The 20,521-nt window shown below is 39.0% G+C and overlaps 1 protein-coding gene across 1 annotated transcript in view; it reads right to left on the reverse strand.

The window, feature by feature from the left end:
- Positions 1 to 1,073: 1,073 nt before the first annotated feature.
- LOC114625793 (A-kinase anchor protein 17B) overlaps positions 1,074 to 20,521 on the reverse strand; it is a 33,437-nt gene continuing 13,989 nt past the window's right edge. The window contains exons 2-6 of the mRNA XM_028773152.1: positions 16,354 to 17,122; positions 11,367 to 11,497; positions 7,634 to 7,868; positions 7,184 to 7,252; positions 1,074 to 5,345 (exon numbers count right to left, since the gene is read on the reverse strand). Of these exons, the coding sequence (XP_028628985.1) occupies positions 3,702 to 5,345; positions 7,184 to 7,252; positions 7,634 to 7,868; positions 11,367 to 11,497; positions 16,354 to 17,106 (2,832 nt within the window). The 5' untranslated portion in view covers positions 17,107 to 17,122 and the 3' untranslated portion in view covers positions 1,074 to 3,701. The remainder of the gene's footprint in view (positions 5,346 to 7,183; positions 7,253 to 7,633; positions 7,869 to 11,366; positions 11,498 to 16,353; positions 17,123 to 20,521) is intronic.

A 20,521-nucleotide genomic window follows, 5' to 3' on the forward strand; every position in this document is an offset into this window, starting at 1 on the left:
GTACCCATATAGTTTTGGACATCGATAAACTTCAAGTTTCACACACAACTGAGAGAATGAGATGAAATAAAATCACGTAGTATCAATTTTGCCACCATTTAACAGCACTGATTAAACGTGCTATGCCAAACATGGTGGCATGCATCTGTAATCACAGCATGTGGGAGGCTGTGGCAAGAGGAGGAGTTCAAAGCCAGCCTGAGCTACTAGTAAGACTCTGTCTCAAAAAGATGTGCTGAGTGTTTAAGTCTAAACAGGACATCTATATTAATGCCACCCATCACTAAGGTTCAAGGGTCATCACTTAAGAGGAGGCAGAAAGAACATAAAAGCCAGAGACCAGGGAAGAATGCTATGAAATGCTGTCTTCTGGACATGACATGGCTGTTGCATGCATTCACAGCAGCTGTGGTTACCTGCCCAAGATCAAGCCAGCCAAAATCCCAGTATAAATGGTACAGATGATCTCCAGGCCCTACCCTGTACTGAGGAGCTATTGGCAGAGACAGTTGCTTGCAGAAGGGGAATCATTCTTTGAGGGTGTGGTCACTGATAGGTTTCCCACACATGTACCTATGGGCAGCACTAACTAGACTTACTGGATCATCAGAAAAAAACATTAAGTTGGAAGGGGGTGTGTAAGGAATACGAGGGGAAATGGAGAAGAAGAGGGGCAAATAAGACCATATTTCATTGTATACATGTATGAAATTCTCAAAAATAATTTTTAGATATACCTAAAGAAGGATGATTTTGAGTCTAAATGTGATTTCAGTTTAACCAAAATGAGTAAGAAACTGGCTTTTGGTTCCTTTAACTCTGACAGGGTCAGTTCCTATCACAAAGGAGAAGTAGAGTTAACCTATTGAAATGAGTTGGAAATGTTATGGGTGCCCATTGATCTACTCCAGTACAATAATGATCAGTCAATAGTCACTATTGTCACTGGTGACAATTTTATTTTTAAATATATGAAAATTAAATATGCATCATTTCTCTAACAATGCAAATAAGCCAAAGAAAGCAACATTAGTGTAACATACCCTACCACAGATAGAAATGTCCTCCCAAAGTGGAATCAATCAGCATTTATTTTCAAATTAATACATTAAACAGTTTTGCAACAAAAACACATTGATTTGGTTGTATTTTCAAAATGCCTAGGTTACATGGCCTTCTACCTGAGAAATTCAAACAAATGAACAAAGCACTTAGCAGACTTTTCCTTTATAGGATTAGCAGCACATACAAGGGAAGCATATGGAAACCCCTCTTTAAATAAAACAAGTTTAGGCCCTTGTTGATGAGACAGAAAGAAGATGAGGGAACACTTTTCACAACTTAAATAACAACAGTATCAAGAACAAAAGTAGTCATAACAGTTGGTTCCATTACATTCTTTACTAAGCCGCCGAGTGACAAGCACAGAGTAAGCTATTACCTTTCTTGTGTAAGGCCTACACCAAAAAGGGGTTGACACAGATCTACCAATGCATTACCACAGATGGGTACAAAACTCCAGGGTTCAGCAATAGCAGTATTTTTCCTTGGAGGCCCCAAGAAAGCATTTAGCAAACAAATCAAACAGTGCAAAAGTGCTGCATCAAAATGACTTAGCACCACGTCTATTACAGGGAGGGGGGGGGACCAAAACTTTGCACATGCTGCTGAAATCTGCAATTTTATTTTATTTTCTTACTGAGCAAAAATGCCTAAAATCTCTCAAGAAACATTATCAAACAAGGGAAGGAACTGAGTGGGGCTTATTTGTTTGTTTCAAAACAGTCAGCTGCTTTCTATTACAAACCCATAATGTTTTTATTTCAATAGAATAACATGTGGGGAGGGAAAGGAGGCAGATTTTTATTGGAGGGGAGTAATGTGGTGCCAGAAAACTCTCTGACAAGATATGAGCTGTTAGTGATTTCAAAGGCTACTTTGGGCAACATTACTTTGAACATGAATAGTCATTGCTAGTCCCCAAAAACAAAACAAAAAAGGCACTCTCGTCACATGAGCAATCTTTCAGAGTCAATGAGTCAAAACCTAGTTTTAATAGTGAGACCAACTACTGGCTTCAAAGTGAGATTGTTTCCTTCTTAGTAATACGTGTGGATCTGTTACATTCCTTTCTGAACTTTCAAGTGATTGAACAACCTCTCTTCAAATAGGAATAGGAAGATCAATGAAACAACCTGTGGCTTTTACTTCAGGTAAATCATAGTCATAACCACTGTAGACACCAGGTTGCTCAAGAGGCAGTTTAGGGGCATACAGTGTGTGACACGATAGTAAGTAACCCCACAGACTGGCATCCTACCTGCCTCTGCCAGTAGATGCTTTCCTGCAGAATGACAAATTGAGACTGAACTGAAATTGCCATGAAAATGCCACCCTTCGCCAATTCTGTGGATTCTAAACAACTATCCCTGTTGCAGATGGTCTCTAATTTCACTAATCGCCAATTGCCAGGTTGGGTATAGCTTTGTTGGGAAAATGAAGGTCAACTAACTGCCCTGAGGTCCTGGATCCAATGTAAGGCAGAAAGAGTTGGCCAAGCTTTCTACAGAACATGCACTGTGCTAAGGGGGTAAGTCTTCAGGAATCTACAAATCTCTCCATTTAAAAACACATTTAAGAAGTCCAAAGCGAATCAGCAAAAAGATAAATCACTTATCTAACTTCATTTACAAATTCTGCACACAAACAATTTTTCCACAGCTAGAAAACTATGGACTTCTCTTTTAAGTCTTCCTAACGCCATGGCATTGTTAAGGACTGAGGAGGCACTTGTTACTGTTCTATAAAAGTCAATTTGGGGGATAGTCAGTGACTTTTTACAAACTGATGTCACCCAACCCTGAGTGAAAGGATTACATAGTCTGAAATAGAATACTGTCACAACTTTTCTTCCCAAGTGCCATTATTGATGTGCCAGGATGTTTTGATAGTTTTTTTCAAATCCCCCCGATTTCATAAATTCAACCCTGGTGCTTTGATGAAAAGATATGAGGTCCATAAAACAAGCAAGAAAACTTCTAACAGTCCTAGCTACTTAACCATCAAAGGGCAATCAGCCCCTTTTAGAGTCTTCTAGAACTGTCTGTAAATGAATGATTCTTTGAATATTATGAATATATTCATTTCCTTCCAGTATATCTTCATGAAATTCTAATCATAAAATCTATTATATGTTCTAACCTCTGGATCTCTTCTTTATCTAGAATTATGAAGTATAATTTAGCAAAGTTTGTTACCATACGTAGTGCTTCTGACCCAATCTATGAACACATCAAAAGATGCCTATTTGTCCACTATTGTCCTCTTTGAAGATAGATGATGGATGTTATGACAGCAAAAGAGCCATGGAAGGCTGTCAGCCATCTTAATGCTAATCTGCTCCTTTACTGGCACCAAATTAAAGCTTAAAGTAAAATCTGACCTTGGATCAAAGAGTTTTGCAATTACGTTGTTTCAACAAGCTTTAGAATCTACAGGTTTTCTATTTCCAAAGCTTGCTGACATACCTGTAGTCACTCTGATCCACACTTTCAACTTTGGCAAGAGGAACAAGCTTTTGTACTTGACCCTCTTCTAGTTCTTGTACTGTGGTTGCTAACAACATAGCTATATTTGGTTTGAAGTTTTTCTTTTTGTCAATTGTTTCTTGTAAATAAGGGTGTTCCTGATCAAAGTGGCCATCAGAACATTTTAAAATACAAAGAGTCAGAGTAGCCGTCTCCTAAGTAGCTCCCATACTCATTGTGCTCCTGGTTGTCATCATGACTGACGTAGTAATTATCAGAATCAAGCATGTAATCTTCAGAACTTTCATATCTTTTGAACCTTCTTACATCCTGGTTATACTCTGACTTCCACGGATTCTGCCTTTTCCTGGAGAAATATCCCAAATAGAGTGCTCTAGCCCGTTTTGGTGGCATTAATGGCATATGAAGGGGCCTGTATTTCATATTCTGGTCAAACATACTGCTAGTAAGCCTCCTCCTCTTCCTCGTGGTGTTCTCTAATTCATCACTGGAACTGGACTCATGGTAGTAGCCTTCATCAAGCATGTATTTAGGGGCTAGTTTCCCCCTAGTTTTGCTTACATTCTTGTCAACTCTAATGGAATTGCATTCATCCTCAAGCCACGAATATCTCAGTTCATACTTGGACCTTTTACCTGGTGCCCTCACTTTGTGTTTAGAGTATTTTTCCTCACTATCATGTTTCCACTCTGAACACAAGGTCTGCTGACTCGACCTACTTTTCTGTTTGCACGTACTGATTTTCTCAGTACCAAGAGGTCTTTTTTCCGGGGAGCTATTAAAGACAGCCACAGACCTTTCTTCCTCCTCTTCCTTCATGCTAAGAGTTTCACTGAAGCACTCAGAATCGCTACTAATTTCCTCCAAGAAGTCTGCCAATGGCAAACCTACATCTACTGACCTTAATGATGAGGAAACTGGACTTTTTCTTGTGTGTGAAGAATCTTTGACTCCGTGACTATGAATCTTTTCCACAGGATAGCTCTCTCCATCAGCTGGGGACAGGTGCTCATCAGTTTCACTTGCTATGTCCTTGCAATGTTTTTTTAATGTCTTAGTAAATTCTTTGGCATAATTGATCTTGCCTGTCTTTTGTGACTTACTCTCAGACTCTTTCATACATACCTCCGGCCAGACCTGCTCTTCATCCTGTTCTTTCCCTTGCAGGCTCTCCACTTCACTCAGACTGTTTGAGTGGCTCCTCTGTTTTCTTAAATAGATCTGAAACCCATCCCCCTTAGCATAGACATCTCTCTGCCACTGACACGTGCTTGTTAGGTGACTTGCTTCCAGACTGAATCGGGCATACTCTGGAGTCTGATAATAGTTTAATAGATAGTCAATAAATTCATCTGTTTCATAGATCTTCTGTTTCCTGCCACGGTTTATCACAGCTTGTCTTGAAGAATGGGATTCATTAGAACTGTCATGATCTTCCTTTTCGAGGGACTGATCTGGAATCTTTGTACTCTGCAAGGAATTCTGGTCAGAGACCAAACTGTAATCACACCCATCAGTTAACACTTTTCCAGTTTCTTCTTTTCTAGCTGAGTGTCTGATTTGTTTCACCCCAGGGGGGTGTGAGGATTTCTGTAACTGAGCCTTAGTTCTTTTCTTCACTTTTTGTTTTTGTTTACTGTCAGACTTGGAAACTTGATAGCTTGACATTTCTTCCCAACCTAGAAGATGCTGAGTGTTTAACTCTTCTTCCTCTGGTGATTTCAATGAGGTCCCTGGGGTTTCATGAGCTTCGGGCTTCATTGCATCAACCTCCTGTGGGTTACACTGTGTCGATCCCTTTAAGAAAAAAAAAAGATTTAATGATCTCTCATGGAAACTTAAATGAGGCCAGCAAGATGTCTAGGGAGGTAAAGGTGCCTGCCTCTAAGCCTGATGACCTGAGTTCTAACCCAGGGACAGATATATGAAAAAGGAGAGACCTGACCTGAGCAAATTGTCCTTTAACCTCCACATACAGTCACACATGCCATGTGCTCTGTTCCCATTCACACACAAAACAAACAAACAAATGTAAACAAAAATTCAAAACAAAAAACAGAAATTGAAAATTTCCTAAAACTGAGCTTGTGTTTCTCAGAAAAACAAAACAAGCAAACAAAAACCAGGATAGGTCCAAATTAGGAGCAATACTGTACAGAGGAAAGTACTAACTTAAAATGTTTTGATCTATTAAGAGCTATTTTATTAAATTTGTCACAATTCTTATGCCATGGCATTTAAAATACCTTACTCTTTTTATTTTCACAAAAATTGACAATACTACTGTTAATTTTTTAGAGAAACAGAGGAATACGGGATGTTCTATAGCCCTTACAGGAAACCCTAGTACAAGAAAAGACACATGGGTGAAACAAGTCCAACAAGGTCAACTGACTTGCTAAATAAACTGTCCCCCTATTTCATACTCCAGTCTTTCTCTATGGATTGAAGGTTGAGGATGTCTCCAGTTGAGCCACCTGGCCTACCTCATTAAGATGAAAGACACGGAGAACAGAGACGCAGTTTAGTGGTGTAACATTCGTGCCTTACAAAGTCAGAAAAGATGCCAGGCAGTGGTGGCACACGCCTTTAATCCCAGCACTTGGGAGGGAGAGACAGGCGGATTTCTGAGTTTGAGGCCAGCCTGGTCTACAGAGTGAGTTCCAGGACAGCCAGGGCTGCACAGAGAAACCCTGTCTCAAAAAACCAAAAAAAAAAAAAAAGAAGAAGAAGAAGAAGAGGAAGAAGAAGAAGAAGGAGAAGGAGAAGGAGAAGGAAAAGAAGAAGAAGAAAGAAAAGAAAAGACACTTTTGCCAGGTGGTGATGGCACACATCTGTAATCCCAGCACTTGGGAGGCAGGGGCAGGCGGATTTCTGAGTTTGAGGCCAACCTGGTCTACAGAGTGAGTTCCAGGACAGCCAGGGCTGCACAGAGAAACCCTGTCTCCAAAAACCAAAAACCAAAAAAAAAAAAAAAGCCAGAAAAGAAAAACCAAAAAACCAAGTAGAAAATATCACTGTGCCCATGAATTTGCCTGTGGTCAAGTCTGATCCAACCTGTTCTGCACAGCTGCAGAGTAAGGGAAAGATAATGCCTACATACCCATTCCCAGGAAGGTTTGCTGTGCATTCCCACCTGAGGTCTGCCACACATCAGAGCATAGCACCTCCCTAGTAACTTTCAATCAGTGTAAGTATTAATAGGTTTCATTATGCTCCATATTCATTTAAAGAGGTAGATTCTACATAAAAAGGTCACACTTGGACATTAAGGTAAACTTAAAAACCAGTCTAGCTGGGCTCGCTATCAATAATCTAAGTATGAAATTGTTTTTTCTATCCTGGGTTTACCAAGTTTAGTTATCTATAGGATCTACAGTTAGCTATCCATATGAGCAAGCACTTTACATGGCAAACAGACATAAAATTCACTTGATCGGATAGCAGAGGCTATCCTATTTAAATCACTGCATATGGACTTTTAGATAAATTCTTCAGAAATGTCTCTTGCTATTATTCCAAGGTATTTATGATTCTGGCTTATCTCTAGGAGCCCACAGAAGGATAGAAATGCCTTGGAGAAATGAAAAATCTGTGAAGAAGATAATTGACCTGTGAGTTAAGAAATTCCTTACCAGACAGTTCAAGAGAAGACTGATGTGCGTTTGACAAGGCTCGAGGTTCTTCTCCCTTCTCATCCAAACCTGTTACAGACAGATGGATGAATGAAGTTACTAGAAGGCTATAGAGTGAACACTGGCACCATACCCACCCTTTGTGTCCCCCTAGCATTTTTCTGTCATATCCATTAGGAACGCAAAAAAGAAGATGAAGTAGCTAAAGTGTTCTGAAGTTTAGACATGGGAAGTGAGGGCCCAGTTGAGATGGCACTGCTTTAGAGACTGGTTTTGGAAATCCATGGTTGGGGTTATGGGAGAGCAATCCATTTAAAGGAAACCCCTATGAATGCCACAAGTCTGCCATGCAGTTCATTGTTGATGGGACAGTACTTAAAGCCAAACGTTAGGCCTCACAAAGACTAGTACCTACCCAAACTAAAGAGAATAGTTAGGAAACAGCCTTACTGCAATTTTCTTCAGGAGGACCCGGAGCAATCGAAGAGCTTCAACCCGCCTCCGAGCCAGCAAGTACTTCCGCTCCTCCCACTCTCCAGAAGAGTCCAGCTCCTGACGAGGCTCAGCCTTGGTTTTTCCTTTTTCCTTTCTTTGACGGTGTCTGTCTCTTTCCTTCAGAGCTCGCCTCCTGTCCCTGGCCTTCTTTCTCTTTTCTTGGGCTTTTCTTACTTCATCTTTTCTTTTTCTGAACAATTAAGATTCATCATTCATTCAAGCAATAATTATTAGCCATTTGATCTCCCCACCCATCCCCCACCCTGAAGAACTAATAATCATTTAGGCTTCCAGAAACCTATGTCTGATAACCTCAGGATCTGTAATTGACACATCATGGTAAAAACAAAACAAAAAAGAACACAAACAAACAAACAAACACAACAACCAGGGGCAGAGGGGATAGCTCCATCAGTAATGTGGCTATCTTGTACATATGAGGACCTGACTAAGCAAGGTAAGTATACCTTCAATCTTAGTGCTGGGGAGGTAGAGACAGTGTGTCCCTGGGACACACTGACCAGATAGTCTAGAGTATTTGGAAAGTTACAGGCCAGTAAAAGATCCTTTCTCAAAAAAACAAAATAGGTGAACAGCATAAGAGGAATGATAACTGAGGTTCTCTGGCCTACATACACACACACACCTGCACACACGCATACATGCACATGTGCAAACACATACATACATACATACATACATACATACACAAGACCTTAAAATTAAAAAAAATCAGTCAAAGGAAAAGGCACAATTTCGTGTGTAAAATACAAATATATAAAGTATACCTTACAGACACAGAAGGAAGGACAAAAGAAGGGAAGGAAAGAGAGCTCTGGCACTTTTATGTCATGAAGAATAGGCAAGAAAATGAGCAGCAGATTCATTTCTGAAGGCAGAAAAAAAAGGACTATAGTCTGAAATCACAAAACTAATTCTAAGATAGCTGAAAAGCTCAGAAAAACAAACAGGCCATGAAACCAGTCTACCCTGTTCCCTGGCAGGGGAGGGGAACCCGGAGTCTCAGACATAGTATGCCCAGGTAAAACAGTCACAGAAGGATGCCACAGTTCTTACAAGCCTTAAATCCAGGGGGAGGATTTAGCATGACAGTGATTGTTCCTGCATGCCAGATATACAGTAAAGACAAAATCCATATTGCCCTGCTTCATAATTTGGAAGGCTATAGTCAGGTGTCATCTTGAGTGGAAGCCTACCATTTGAGACTGGACACGCCATGCTGAGAAGTTCAGGCAGCACATAGGTAGGCTCAGACTGGGAAAAAAACACTGTGATGGGTTGGCCCCACCCTTTGTAGCAAGGGATAGACTCTATCACTTACAGATTAACTGTGGAGACTCAAGGCCTGGGTTAGTGGGTGGCTACCTCTCTCAGCCATGGGTTTCGGTCAGCAGGACTGAGAACTGTGAAGCTCAGGTCCAATGAACCTCTCTCAAATTTCCATAACATTCTTCCTTTTACAGGATATTTAATGCTGTACATGATTTGAAAGTGCCGAGATCCATACATACTTCAGTAAGGATCTCAGCTCTGTTTGCTTCCCCACTGGACAACACATTCAGAAGACATTCCTTGGCTTGGATATTAGCCCCCATGGGGTACACAAATAGAAGTTTCTCGAGCAAGTGAGAATCTACCCAGTACACAGGCTGTAAAGTGGACAGAAATGGCTCTCAATATGCAAATAAAGGGACACCCTTAAAGTGAATGTAGATCCAATGAACAACTGAGCCTTGACAGGTCTGGGCTCAGTCCCTGTGTGAACAGTATGAAGATAGGAGACTTCAACTTTAACTGACCATGCCCCTCCACCTAGCCAGAAAGAAACTGTTCTGATAGGTTCTTGCTACTTACTCACTTATTCAGTGTGTATGGTGTTTTGTCTGTATGTCTGTGCATCATATGTGTGCCTGGTGCCCTCAAAGGCCAGAAGAGGGGCTCATATCCCCTGGGACTGGAGTTACTGACAGTTATGAGCTACCACGTGGGTCCAGAACATCTGGAAGAGGAGCCACTGCTCTTAACCACTAAGCCTTCTCTCCAGCCTCCATCTCTCCATTTTAAAATTTTAACTTATTGTCCTTTGTGTTTTCCCTTTTGTACTCTAAGATTATATGTTCAAATGTATATATATATATTTTTTCCAATGGAAAGAGAGCCTATAGAAGAAAAGCTTTTCCAACTATGTATCCAAGGGAGTTAATAATATATAAAATATATGAGGAACTTTAAACACAAACCATCAAAAATCAAATTATCCAATTAATAAGTGGACAAATATACTAATATACAATTCTTAAAAAGAGTACACATGGAAAATAAGCATATGAAACAATGTCTAATAGCCATCATCATGCAAACCAAAACTACACTAAGAGCGGGATAAAGAGATGGCTCAGCGGTGACCAGTACTGGCTGCTCTTGCAGGGGACCCAGGTCCAGTTCTCAACACCCATGTGGCAGCTCACAACTGCCTGTAACTCAGCTCAAGGGGACCTGACATCCTTTTTGGCCTCCAGAGGTACTAAACATGCTCATAGTACATGTAGTCAAACACACACACATAAAAACATTTTAAATGCATCTTAAAACTCCACTATGATTCCATTTCACTTCTGTCAGAATGGCTACTATAAAGACAAATAACAACAAATGCTAGAAAGGATACAGGGGCTAAGGGAACTAGATAAATTCAGTTATCACCTCATGAAAATGTGGGAAGAGATAAAGGACTGTTACCTGGATCAGGAGTTAGCCCGAGGACAAAGGATTATCTAAATAGAATGTTCAGCCTGGAATTTGAGAAGGAATAGTACCTTGAAGCTGCAGAAGCTCTGGCCAAATTTCCTAGATGTGACCAGGCAAAAAAGTGAGAGACATATGGAACAGTGTTTTTTAAATGGTGTAGTTTACATAAAAGAGAAGGGGCCAGGAGGTCAAAACTGTCAAGAGTCCTATAAAGCTGGTATCTGTCCTTTCTTGGCAAATGTTTGGCAATGGGCTAGGAAGGCAAATAATATAGCTAGCTAGGCTGAAGCCCCAACATTGGTAAATAATGTGGTAAGACTGAAGGAAGAAAATAGAATAGCCCAAATTCACAGTAAGAATTCTGGCCAACAAGAAAAATGATGGTCCCAACAAATCCATGAGTCTGTCACTTTGATTCTCAATCATTTTAGAGATAGAAAGCTTTTCCAAGTTATTTTTTAATTTTAAATTGGCAGGCTAGGTAATATTGGCACACTAATACAATTTCTAATTTAGTATGTCAAGACTATTACTATAAAATTTCAGCTCATGATTATAGCCCACAGATGGGATGCTTGCCTAGTAAGTACAAGGCCCTGGGTTTAAACCCCAGCACTGCAAAAAAAAAAAAAGTTTCTTATTCTCTCTTAAAATCCTTTCCCCCAGACTTCTTAATCTAGCTAATCCCATTATCCTTCTTACTCATTCTCTCTACCAGGCATGCTTTGCTTTTCTGGTTTCTTGATTTTATCTATTTCATCATCTGTACTGTGTAAGACTGTCTTTGATGGAGTTTTTGATCTGTGCCAAAGCCTACCCCTGCTTCCATATTATCTACTGAATCTGGCTATTCACCCAAATGAATTAGCCAAAAGTCAAAAGGAAAAACCTCTTCATTGTTAAAAATCAGCCCGCTTACCTTTCAGCTACTTCCTCTTCTCTCTTCTTTTCTTTTTTCCTCTCTTCTTCCAGCTCCTGTAATTTTAGTCTCTCCTGATTCCTTCTCTGTATAGCTCCTTCACTGAAATGTTTGGTTTTATCGAACATAACCTGCCCCAAATAACAAATTAAAGATTTCTTAGAAAGACTTGTCAATGGACTGGATGGATCCCAGACCAGAGAGAGGAAGCTAAGATGATACACAGCAATTCAAAACCAAACGAATATGAAATGCCGTCTTTGAATCCCAGCCATGATGCTCTGCTGCTTGTGGGCCAAGGGCTGAATGGTACTTGTAGGCACTAGGATGTTCTCTGGCAAAAACCTTTGAAATACAATATCAAATTACCATCTTAATTTTATACAACTAAACTTAAGTGTATCACAATACTTTTTGGTTATTTTTTATTTAATTTTTGATAATTTCATACATGCTTGTACTGTATTGTGAATATAGTCACCTCCGTACCCTCTCTGATTACCCTCCCACTTTAACAGCCTCCCACCTCCTTCCCAACTTATGCCCCTCCTACTTTCATGTCTTCAGTGTTTTGTGCAGGAACTTACTTTACATATGACCATGGGTAGCATCACAGGGCAGTCTAGACATAGGCCAGAAATATATTACCTCTAGTAAGCCATACAAGTCAACCAGATTGATGAGTTGTTGTTGTTGATGTTGTTACTTTTTAAGTCAGCAGAGATAAAAATAATAAGCATGGCATGGAATGGGGTATGCAGAAAAAAGAGACAAGAAAACTAACCTAATGAGATATCAGATGAACTACATTTCATATCTTGAAATATAATAAGTGGGATAAGGAGATCTTCTCCTAGGCTAAAAGAGGCAGATGCTCTGCTAGCTCATCAGTATACAGGAGGTCTCTAGTTTGATCCTCAGCACCATGAGCAATAAAATAAACAGGAAAACTAGTTATTGAAATATACACAAGAGGACTAGGGATGTAGCTCAGTGGTAGAGTGCTTGCTTGGCATTAGCAAAATCCTGGGTTGTATCCCCAGTGCTGCAGAAAGCAAATAAATAAATATGCATAAAAACAATAAATTCATAGCCATGGTTCCCTTTAACACAAGTAGCTATACACACACACACATGAAACAGAATATGTAAATTCACGCCAATGCCAAAGACAGGTTTAGAGAAGAATTTAGCTGTGTCTTTTCCATTGTTGGGTTAGGCCTTCAAGGTGATAATCGATGTACCTCCTAGAAAGAGCTACTCCGGTCAGCATGTGCTGATGCCTGTGCTGCCGGGCTACTGTACAACCAACCCAGAAATGCAGAAGTCTTGCTTGAGTACCCCAACTGGTTCAGGGGACTGAGCTTATTGGTTCCATGGGATGTATTGATCAGGCCACAGCCCTTGCTCCCAGCAGATGGTTTGCAATAAACCTGCCAGAAGCCTGCTGAATGTCTAAAGGCTGCTGTATTTCTGCCTAGGTCAAGTGATGCAAGGCTTCAGCTGTAGCTCCGAGCAGCAGTGTGTCGCCACAGCTAAGTTTTCCAGAACAAATTTCCAGTTTATGTGGTCCACTGGCACTTATTACAGTTTCTCTGGTGTTGGAAGTGGGAATGCCCATAAGATGGTGTTGAACACAAGGCTGGAACCCATAGTGTAAGAATGTGAAAAGTCCAGAAAATCACATATCATGTATACCTTCAAAGAGGACTTTTATGAGGAAATCCTCAATGTGGCCATTGTTGCTACCTTGGCCCAAAAAAATAACTTTGATTCATTAGTACCACTTATTTCAGTAACTCATAAGATTGAAGAAACAACTAAACGACTAGATTTACCAGAACATTTTCTTCCAGGTTTCTAAAGACAAAATTATGAATGGCCATGGATGAAAAATGACCTTATTTCTTCATCCACTGTTTCCTAGTATTTCGCTGTTCATAAACTATGTAGTCTCATCTTGATTGTATTTTTAAAGGCAAACATTTTTCTATAGCTGTGAATTAAACAATACAATGTAGTTACTCTACTGTGCTTCTGTTGCTAAGTTCGATGCATCCTACTGTAGTAGTAAAATATTCATTTCAAATTAAGAGGCTATTACTGCAGTAAGTTAAAATGAATCACTAGAAATATAGTTAAGTACATTATAATGGAAATAGGATGATGTACACAAAAACCAAATCAATGATTTGAGACAAGAACCAAAAATCTTACAGGAAAATACTAGCATACTTGTATAGCATGTTACTGAGCAGAGAAAACTTGAAAAGTAAATGTATTAACAGAAGTTTGATAATGCACGCCTTGCTCAAGGAGGAAAACCAGACTCATTTTTGCTATCTTGTGCATTAATATATTGTTGCAGGCATGAGGAGTTTTATGAATTTTGTTGTACTGATTTCCCATGTGAGGACAGTTTATTGTGCTGTCTCTGTGTCTGTGTGGTGTGTCCTCAATTCCAAGTGTCCTAGATTCCCTCTGCCTATCAGGGTTTTTTGTTTGTTTGTTAAAGATGGTATTTTTCTGTCCCACAGATCTCGCTTTTTTGTGTGTGTTCTGTAATACATCTTTCTCCTTTTCAAAACAGTAGCTATTCTTTTCCTTGAATACTGTTCGTGTCTTTGGTTCTTTCTGGCTTGAAAAGGCTGTCAGTTTTTCCCATTAGAAAAGGCCTGAAATTGTACATTTAAGAGACTGCATCTATACTGTTCTATTCCATCACAATGGGAATCGTGACTAAGTGTGTGCCTGTATTGCACTCTTAGGGTTTTGCAGGATTTAAATGAGAACACAGGCCAGGTGTGGTGACACCTGCCTGGCAATCTAGCATTTAGGAGAGTGAAGCAGGAGGATCTTAAGCTTGAGGCTAGACTTAAGCTACAACAGAGTGAGTTTTAACCACCCCAACTCAAAACAAAATAAATTACAACTAAAGTTAAGTAAATGCATAAATGAAATACCCATCTATTTGTATGTACCAGTTTCTTAACACAAAGTGCTTATTTTTTCCCTAAACTTACTAGTAATCAAACTATGAAACAATTAGAAGATTTTTTTAAAATATATGATTATATGCCTCAGAGCAACAATAAGCTACCCTGGGGGTATACACCCAATATAACTTAATGCTAGGCTACAAGGGCTTTTTTGTATTTGAGATATAGCGTTTTAGTTAAATACTTTGTATTTTTCCTCCTATTAATTATGACTTTTAGTCAATTGGATCCTTTGGTTTGTATAAGCAGAAAGTTAAAATCTTGAGTTATTAAGGAACTTCCATTACAGATTTCTCTGGGCCTGTCAGATAGTTCCCTATATTCTTGCTCATTTCAGTAACAGATTTTCTGGTGGAGCATGAAGTATAAAGAAGGTAAGTTTTAAAGATACCTCATTGTAATTCATTTCTGAGATACAGGAATTAATTATAATTACTTAAATTATAATTAAATAAGCACTTATAATGCCTATAGAAGAATATTAAAACTGTCAGAATAGGAATGAAGTAATGGAGAAATTTGGGTGGATTTATATACACAAATATACTATAAACAGACTATGTATATGTGCATGTGTGCTTTGTATCTATGTATTTTAAATATAAAAGAAGTAGAAAAACAACAAACTGCATTATCATAAGTTCAAACACTAAAAAGTATAACAATCCACTCAAATTTCTCTACATAACCTAGGGCTTTGTGGATGCCAGGCAAGCACAAAGCTCAGTTACATCCACTGTACCATGTTCTTGGAGACTTGAGTCTCAGAGAGTCCAAGCTGTTCTTGAATTCCCGATCCTCCTGCTTCTGTATTATAAGAACTGATATAAAAGACACACACTGCCATACCTAATTGAAAATATAGTATTTAATGTTGTAAATCCCGTATCAAAAAGAAGGCTCAATTATTAGTGGCTTTGTGTGACAAACCTCGAATGGATAAAGCACCTTTATGTTTGTTAGTAACTATGTTCTCATTTAATGCGTGGCACTTTTTTAAAATTTTTATTTTATTTTATTTTATTTTATTTTATTATTTTATTTTATTTTATTTTATTTTATTTTATTTTATGGGTATGGGTATTTTGCTTGCATGTATATCTGTGTACCATCTGCATGTCTGGTAACCATGGAGACTAGAAGAGAACTTCTGATACCCTGGAACTGTATTATAAACGTTTGTGAGCCACCATGTGGGTACTGGGAACCAAACCTTGATCCTTGATCCTTGATCCTTGATCCTTGATCCTCTGCAAGATGTTGAGATGTGTCTCCAGCTCCAGTGTTTTGATACTTTATTGGCACCTTATATTTTGCTAAATAGCCATTGCTTATTTTGAAAAAAAAAGTATATTGTTTAGGTATTAGCTAATTGTGTATATTTTCAAAGTTTTTATATTGTGCTTATATATTATAGAAAAAATACAATAGTTCCATTTTGATCAGTCTCAATGTTTCCAGGCCTTGAAATAAATCTTGATGAGTGTAAACAAAACAAGAAGATGACCAAAGCAATCCCAGACAATGAAGTAGCATGCCTATACAGACCGGCTGGTTTTGAAAGCAAAAGATACAGGCCTTTAGGATTGAGTCAAGGGAATGAGGGAGAGAAGTGCTCTCCTTGTGATTTCAGACTTCATGGCTCCCTCTCACAGCAACTGTCAAGTACAACAAGCATAGGAAATAGTTCCATGGGAGGCATGAATAATCCTTTAATGACCTCACAAAGCTTGGGCAGAGACCCAGATGGTACGAAGCACCATTTTAAAATCACAGCCGGTGGCCTACCTGATTTCAGAAGCTTGGGTATTCACATTAAGATTGTGTTTCTTCCTAAATATACATGTATAAATATGATAGCATGCATCTCTGCATCACCGATTGATCAGAGCCTAGTGGAATCTAAAGACATTTAATTTAGATGCTTCTTTCCAACATGGGCCCAGGATCAGTGGAACAGTGAAAACTGAAGTCCGGATCCTTCTTACCTTAATATTACATGCCAGAGCTTTGCCATCATCTCCTTTAAGCATCAGCTTCATTCCTCGAAGGGATTCCATGGCTTTTATAAAGTCAGTTGACTCCTGGTATTGTATAAAGGCTTCAAATGTTTGCAAGCCAAAGTTAAAACCCCCAAAGCTCCCACCTGTCATCACTTCTCTGTAGGGGTCAAGCATGGGGATATCCACATTCTTGATCTTCCCAAAACTCTCAAAGACTACTCGAAGGATCTCTTCACAGGGCTTCTCTCCACTGGAACCTTTAGGTGCAAACCACTTACAGGGCAAGCCTTCAAAATAGATGGAATCAGGGCTCTTATCATGGTCTTGGTCTTCAGCTCCCTCAATCACTGAGGCCTCTTTCTCTTTGGGAAAGTGTTCCCACTCTCCCTGGGCATCTGTCGCTACTACTTTTAAGTCCGTTTTCAAACCATTGAGCTTGATGATCTTCCCGTGTAACTTGGCTTTCAGGATCTGAACCAAACTTCGTGTTTCAGCCTCACCCTCAAATCGGATGAAGTCTTTTGTACTCTTGGAGAGTCGCACTGTGGTGAACTGGTCAGGGCAAATTAGACTTTTCAGTTGGTCAAGAACTTCCCAGTTAGAGAAGGGCCTCACGGGTTCTATACATTCTGGGAGCAACACGTTGATCATTAATTTTGCTATAGGCTTGAGGTAGAGGTGCTGAGCAGCACAGAGCTCTGTTGCCTCAGAGTTATCATAAACCACTGTGACTGTCATGGTGTCCTCACACCACCTTAGAGGACAAAAGAGAAAAATTTAATACAGATGGAGCAAAACACAGACTGGGACCGTGAAATGGCATTACCATTGCTAGTCTTAGATCCAACTGATAGAGGGAAAATACACTAAGAGTAGAATTAACATAGTACCTTACAGCTCTTGAAACTAATAAGCAATTATAATAGGGTTATAGAATACAAGGTTAACCAAAACAGCCAATGGTGTGCTTGTATGCCAACAACTAAATTGAATTAGATATTTAAAGCCCGAAGCCAACCCAAGTATGGTGGCTCCTGTCTGCAATCCTGGAACTCAAGAAACAGAGGCTCTTGGATTGCTATGACTTTGAGTCCATCTTGACCTAAATAGTTCTAGATTATCCTGAACTACAAAATGGAACCCTGTCTAAACTTCCCCTTTCCCCCCAACAACAACAACAGCAAAACTCATGATGCATTTACATTAGCACCACATCCATGAAGTGATTAGGCTGAAATCTAACAAAAATATGCATAAAATCTATACAAAAGAAACTACAAAACTCTGATATAAAATATCAAATAACTAAGTATGTGCAATAAATCAATAAGAAGGCTCAGCATGCCAATTCTTTTTCACTAAATCTATACGCTAAACATAACCCCAATAGAAATCTCGACAAGCTATTTTCTAGATCAAATATAAATTCTAAGGCCAACACATGGTGGACAATACCTTTAATCCAAGCATTCTGGAGGCAAAAGCAGGCAGAACTCTGTGAGTTCAAGGCCAGCCTGGTTTACACAGAGGGTTCTAGCCCAGCTAGGGCTATATAATGAGACCCTGCCTCAAAAAAAAAAAAAGATTCTAAGGTTTAGACAAAAAAAACAAAGACCTAAAATAACCAACTTAGTACTGAAGGATGGGGGCGGTGATACTCTCTGACTTCAAAAGTAATCTAACACCATAATCGTTAAGATAAAATGGTACATATCAAAGAAAAGACAAGTAGATGTATGGAACACGATACAAAGCTCAGAAATAGATTCACATAAAGTCTATAAATGTATGAAGAAGTTAGCCAAGGTAATCTTTTCAATGACTAATGCTGGAACAATAAGACATCTAATCTAAATATGGGGCAAAATGGGCTGGAAAGATGGATCAGATATTAAGGACATACACTGCTCTTGCAGAGGACCAACGTTCAGTTGGCTCAAAATGGACTGTAACTCCACCTCCAGGTGATATTACACCCCCTCTGGCCTACACAAGCAACTATACGTCTTCATACATATCACCACACATGCCCACGTATAACATAACAATTTTTTAAATGAGCCTGTTGCATGATATTTGATCACTCTGTGAACCCTGAGATTGTATTATTTACTGGAAAAACCTGTTTCTAGTTGTGGTGTGGCTTAGCTTTTAGCACACACATTTAATACCTCTGGCTGGAATACAGACATGCCCTTAGTACACACATTTAATCCCAAACAATGAAGATAAAGTTAATTTGTAGAAAGAAACACCCATGTTTGAAAGTGATGTCTAATTGAATGGCAAAGTGATGAATTTTCCTACCATGTGTATGGCCCTAAGTTTGATTCCAACAACAACAGAAAAATGGTCAAAAGATCTTAACAGACATCTCCCCTAAATTATACTGATGGAAAAATAATTTTAAATAGTGCCTCTCATAGATTAATTTAAAAGTCTAGGTTACATTCTTTTAAATAACTTAATGGAGATTAATTTCTAAATTCTTTTAGTACAGATCTTTTTTTGTGTGATGTCAGAAAATAAACCAAAGGCCTTGTACATGCAAGACTAGTACTTTACCACTGAAATACATTCCAACCCTTAGATTTGATATTCAGAAATCATCAAAATGATCTAGAATCAAGAATTCTTTGGAGAAAAAAAAGAATTACTATAAAAGATAACCTTATTTTCCCAAGAAGATCTGATTGTCAATATTTAAAAGTTTTATTTTATTACTTTATGTGTAAGGGTATTTTGCCTATATGTATATCTGTTGCACCATGTGTGGGTAGTGCCCATGGAGCCCAGAAGATACAGTAAGATTCCCTGGAACTGGAGTTACAAACAGTTGTGAGCCATCATGTAGGTCCTGAGACTCAAACGTGGGTATTCTGGAAAAGTAGGCAGTCCTTTAATTGGAACCAATTCTCCATCATTGTCAGTCATTTTTAAAATGACCTCTGAAAATACCAGCTAAGGCAATTAAGAAAGAGAAAGGAGATAAATACCTAGTGGGCAAGGAGGAAGTCAAATCACCCATTTGCACATAGCATTATCTGATATACAGAAAAGCCTAAAGACTACCAAAATATGTTAGAATTGATAGACAAGTTACAGAATACAAAATCAATATGCCAAAGTTAGTCCTGAGGGCTAAAGGGATGGCTCAGCAACTCAGAACACTTGCTGTTCTTGTTGAGGACCAGGGGGGTTGGTTCTCAGCAGCCACAGAGTAGCTCACAACCATCTGCAACTCCAGTAACAGGGGATCTGATGCCACTTCCTGGCATCCACTAAAACCAGACATGCATGTGGTGCACAGACATACATGTGTGCAAAACACTCACACACACGAAATTAAAAATAAATATTAATCTTCTTTCTTTATTTTTGAGATAAGGGCTCACTATGCAGGCCAGGCTGGCCTGGAATTCATTGTGTAGACCATAACTGGCCTTGAAGTACTTGAACTCATAGAGACCCACCTGCTGCTGCCTCCTGAGTGCTGGGATTAAAGACATATACCAACACATCTGTTGTATATTCCTATACAACAATGAACAAACTGAAAAAGAAATCAAGAAGATAATTTGCAACACCTATAAAGATACTTAAACATTAATTTAACCATAGAGGTTAAAGACCTCTACAATCAAATCTGTAAACGATGAAAGAAATTGCAACATACACATAAGTACACAGAGATAGAGATAGAGATAGAGAGATAGAGAGATAGAGAGATAGAGAGATAGAGAGAGAGAGAGAGAGAGAGAGAGAGAGAGAGAGAGAGAGAAAGTAAACAACAGCCTGGAGTGCTCCCGGACTGGAAGAATTCATGTTCTTGACATAGCTATACTGTTCAACATAATCTATTTAATTTATTTAATAAAGATTAAACATCCTTTGTAGAAACAAGAGGAAACACTCATAAAACTTGTATAGAACTGCAAAAAAAAAATCCTGCCAAAGTAATTCTGAGCAAAATCTAACATAACAAAGCTAGAGACGTAATAATATCTGATTTCAAAACATGTTATATAAAACTACTGTAGTGAAAATAGCATGTTATGAACATAAAAACAGACACATTGACAAATACAACAGAATAAGGAACCCACCCCTTGGACTGGAGCAGACACAGAGTCGGTCTGCTCCTGTCCTGTGG

Source organism: Grammomys surdaster, unplaced genomic scaffold (genome assembly GCF_004785775.1).
Source record: "Grammomys surdaster isolate TR1022 unplaced genomic scaffold, NIH_TR_1.0 222, whole genome shotgun sequence".
NCBI lineage: Eukaryota > Metazoa > Chordata > Mammalia > Rodentia > Muridae > Grammomys > Grammomys surdaster.